Below are 3,442 nucleotides of genomic sequence, written 5' to 3' on the forward strand. Positions count from 1 at the left end.
TTGATCTGGTTTAAAATATATTCTGTCACCAGGTGAGTAAAACATTTATATTTACATGTGAAAAAAACATAATTAGTATATTTTAAAATCAGAGTACAATAAATTTGGGCACGCCTGCAGCATCATTTCTAATTATCCTCAAAAACACACAGTCTGTGTTAACTGAACATGTGTTTTTAGTTCGTACCCTGGTCATATAAAATTGTTTTTAAAGCAATAAATTGCCTTTGAGTCTCTTAGCTCCGTGCGTCTTTACGCACAGTGCGCTCTGGCACGGCTGGAGCCCGCAAAGGGTTAAACGGGGTTACCAGCAATCCTTTTAACAGGCAGGTGCCCCGCCAGTCCCAGCCCAAAGGTTCTTCCAACATCTCAAGAGCAACTCACAGCTGTCATGTTACGAGTAACTTGGCGAGTCATGGTAACGGTGATGGCTGCAGATCGGCAGTATAAATAGAGCATCATCGCTGCAGGAGTGAGATATCAAACTGGATCAATCAGCTGACACACGTCGTCCTGACTGCAGACTCACACGTGTGTGATGCGCTTTTGAGTTTTCTCGTCGGTTCACCTTTTTTTTCATTTTCAGAGAAGAGTTTGCATACTGCTGAGTCACAGAGAGCTCCAACTCAAAATAAAAAAAAATCAAAAAAAAAAAATTTTCACTACTTGTTGAGTTGTGTTCCGCTCTGGAGATGTGGTGGATGCTGTTTCCACGGTGGATCTGGTTCCTGGCGTGTGTGTCAGTGTGGATGGAGCACCAGGTCGGAGTTTTGCCTCAAATCACCTATTCACACGCGGGGATCTGCCCTAATGACATGAACCCCAACCTGTGGGTGGATGCCATGAGCACCTGTACACGAGAGTGTGAATCTGATCAGGTAATGAAGAATCTTTTTAAACTTTTTTTTTAAATATTAAGTTATTGTGCATGCACATTCTGCATTATATAAATGATATATATATATATATATATTTATATTATGATTGTATCCAATTTTTTTATTGGTTTAATTTATGATTTCCACCTATTTTACTAGCCAATTTTAGTTAATCTCTATTTTCTTTGCTAATCATTGTTGACTATGTGAAAATGCCTTCCAGATGCATGCAGCCTCCAATCATCTGTAATTCCCCTCTTCTCCTCTTACAGGAGTGTGAGTCCTTTGAGAAGTGTTGCCAAAATGTGTGTGGGAATCGGAGTTGTGTGGCAGCCCGCTATGTTGATGGGAAGAAAGGCCCCATGGGAATGCCCAAAGAAGCCACATGTGCCAGTTTCATGTGCACCCAGCAGGGGTCCGAGTGTGACATCTGGGACGGCCAGCCTGTGTGTAAGTGCCGGGACCGCTGCGAAAGGGAGCCGCACTTCACCTGCGCCTCTGATGGCATGACCTACTACAACAAGTGCTACATGGATGCAGAGGCGTGCTCCAAAGGCACCACCCTGTCTGTTGTCACCTGCCGCTTTCACCTCACCTGGCCCAACACCAGCCCATCGCTGCCCCAGGCGACCACTCTTCGCCCTACGACTGCCCCTCTACAGGCAACCACCCCACCTCCCACCGAGCCTCAGGCGCCCGTCGTGGTCAGTAGCCCCACTCATCAGACTGTAAATGTGGGCGACACAGCCAGTTTCGTGTGTGACGTGATGGGTCGTCCCCGGCCTGAGATCACCTGGGAGAAGCGGCTGCCGGAGGGCGTGGAGAGGGTAGTCATGAGGCCTAATCATGTGCAAGGGAATATGGTGGTCACTAACATTGGCCAGCTGGTCATCTACAACGCCCAGCAACATGATTCAGGCATCTACACCTGCAAGGCTCAGAACCCATCCGGATCAGTGCAGTCCAACCACCCGCTCACTGTGCTGCCCACAGAGCCACAAAAGACTCCTGAGCCCAAGAATGTGACCCGCTGCCTGCCTGAAGAGTGTCTGAAACCCCCTGATAACCCAGAGGATTGTGGGAGCGAGCTAGAGAAAGTCAGCTGGTATTACGAGCCAAAGACCAACAACTGTGTCTCCTTCAGCCACTGTCACAGCAACATTAACAACAACAGCCAGCAACCCAGGAAGGTGTTCGAGACATACGAAGAGTGTATGCAGTGCTGTGGTCCCGAGCTGTCAAGTCCCTGTGGGCTTCCCAGCCTGCAGGGCCCCTGTAAAGCCTACGAGCCACGCTGGGCTTACAGCGGCATCCTGCGGCAGTGTCAGTCCTTCATCTATGGGGGATGTGAGGGCAACGACAACAACTTTGAATCCAAAGAAGCCTGCGAGGAAATGTGCCCCTACCCGAAAAACCACCACTGCAAGGCCTGCAAGCCGAGAGGCAAGATCGTCACAAGCTTCTGCCGGAGTGACTTCGTTATCCTGGGTCGCATGACAGAGCTCACAGAGGAGAAGGACTCGGGTCATGCCCTGGTGACCGTGGAAGAGATCCTCAAAGACGAGAAGATGGGTTTACGCTTCTTTGGCAAGGAACCTCTTGAGGTCACCTTCCTCAACATGGACTGGAACTGCCCATGCCCTAACATCACGGGCGCCGCCGCTGAGGGACAGGTCATCATTATGGGCAACGCCAACGACGGCATGGCCGTCCTTCAGCCGGAGAGCTACGTGGGTGCTTCCAGCCCTCGCCGTGTTCGGAAGCTGAGAGAGGTCATCTCCAAGAACACATGTGACATTCTTAAAGCGATCACCAACAGTCCTCAGTAGGGTTATAGGGATATAATCTGTGAATAAAGTTTAGAGTTAGAAAACCTGACTCAACTGCATCAGGCCGTTGAACATTCACTGTAATGTTTTGCATTTTAGGACCAGTTTGCTTCATTTAATGGGTTTTCCGAAGTTAACGATGAGGAACCATGTCATGTTTTGTACGTATTTTTTGTGGTCTGTTTGCAGCTGAGCTTTTCTGTTATGTTACAGTCACTGGTGTTGTTGATTGAAATACCATGAGACATCCATCACGATCCTCTTGTTACCGTAATCCCCCTGACTCCGTCTTCCCTCATGCCCTCTCTTGCCTCCAGCAGAAATGGAGGTTGCAGACTTGCACTGAAGCACAAAACAGACACATTTAAGATTTTCTGTAAATAATTTAATGAAATCTTTTGATTCTTTTTTTTGCAGGCCATATTTCCTACTGGCATTTTTTGATATCTGAACACACTCTTACTTCTTACATTTAATCCATATTTTTTCACTTTTCTCGTTGTATAAATACATCCGTAAACCTGTGCAAGGTATTGCACATTGAGTACTGCAAGATAGATTTGGTTCGTCTGAATGAATAGGTTGTAATATATTTTATTAATCGCCACATTTTCTCATACTAAACTTGCTCTTACATTTTGGCTATTTATTATCACGTAAGCTTTTCTTTTGTCTTGTTTTTGTACTTCACATTCTCTCTGAAATTCAGTGGCATTTTGTATAATGTTGTGTGTA

General features: G+C 46.7%; 1 protein-coding gene across 1 annotated transcript; it reads left to right on the top strand.

Annotated features, from left to right (window-relative positions):
- Positions 1-631: 631 nt before the first annotated feature.
- On the top strand, positions 632-3,143 carry LOC104924917 (WAP, Kazal, immunoglobulin, Kunitz and NTR domain-containing protein 2). Its single transcript, XM_010738408.3, has 2 exons — positions 632-878; positions 1,151-3,143. Exons 1-2 carry the CDS (start codon positions 693-695, stop codon positions 2,705-2,707), a joined length of 1,743 nt encoding a protein of 580 aa, XP_010736710.2. The 5' UTR covers positions 632-692; the 3' UTR covers positions 2,708-3,143.
- The last annotated feature ends 299 nt before the right edge of the window (positions 3,144-3,442 follow it).

Source organism: Larimichthys crocea, chromosome XVI, assembly GCF_000972845.2.
Source record: "Larimichthys crocea isolate SSNF chromosome XVI, L_crocea_2.0, whole genome shotgun sequence".
NCBI lineage: Eukaryota > Metazoa > Chordata > Actinopteri > Sciaenidae > Larimichthys > Larimichthys crocea.

Coding starts and splice junctions, on each gene's coding strand:
- LOC104924917 (XM_010738408.3), top strand. CDS start 693: ATGTGGTGGATGCTGTTTCCACGGTGGATCTGGTTCCTGGCGTGTGTG. Junction 879..1,150: donor GAGAGTGTGAATCTGATCAG/GTAATGAAGAAT, acceptor CTCCTCTTACAG/GAGTGTGAGTCCTTTGAGAA.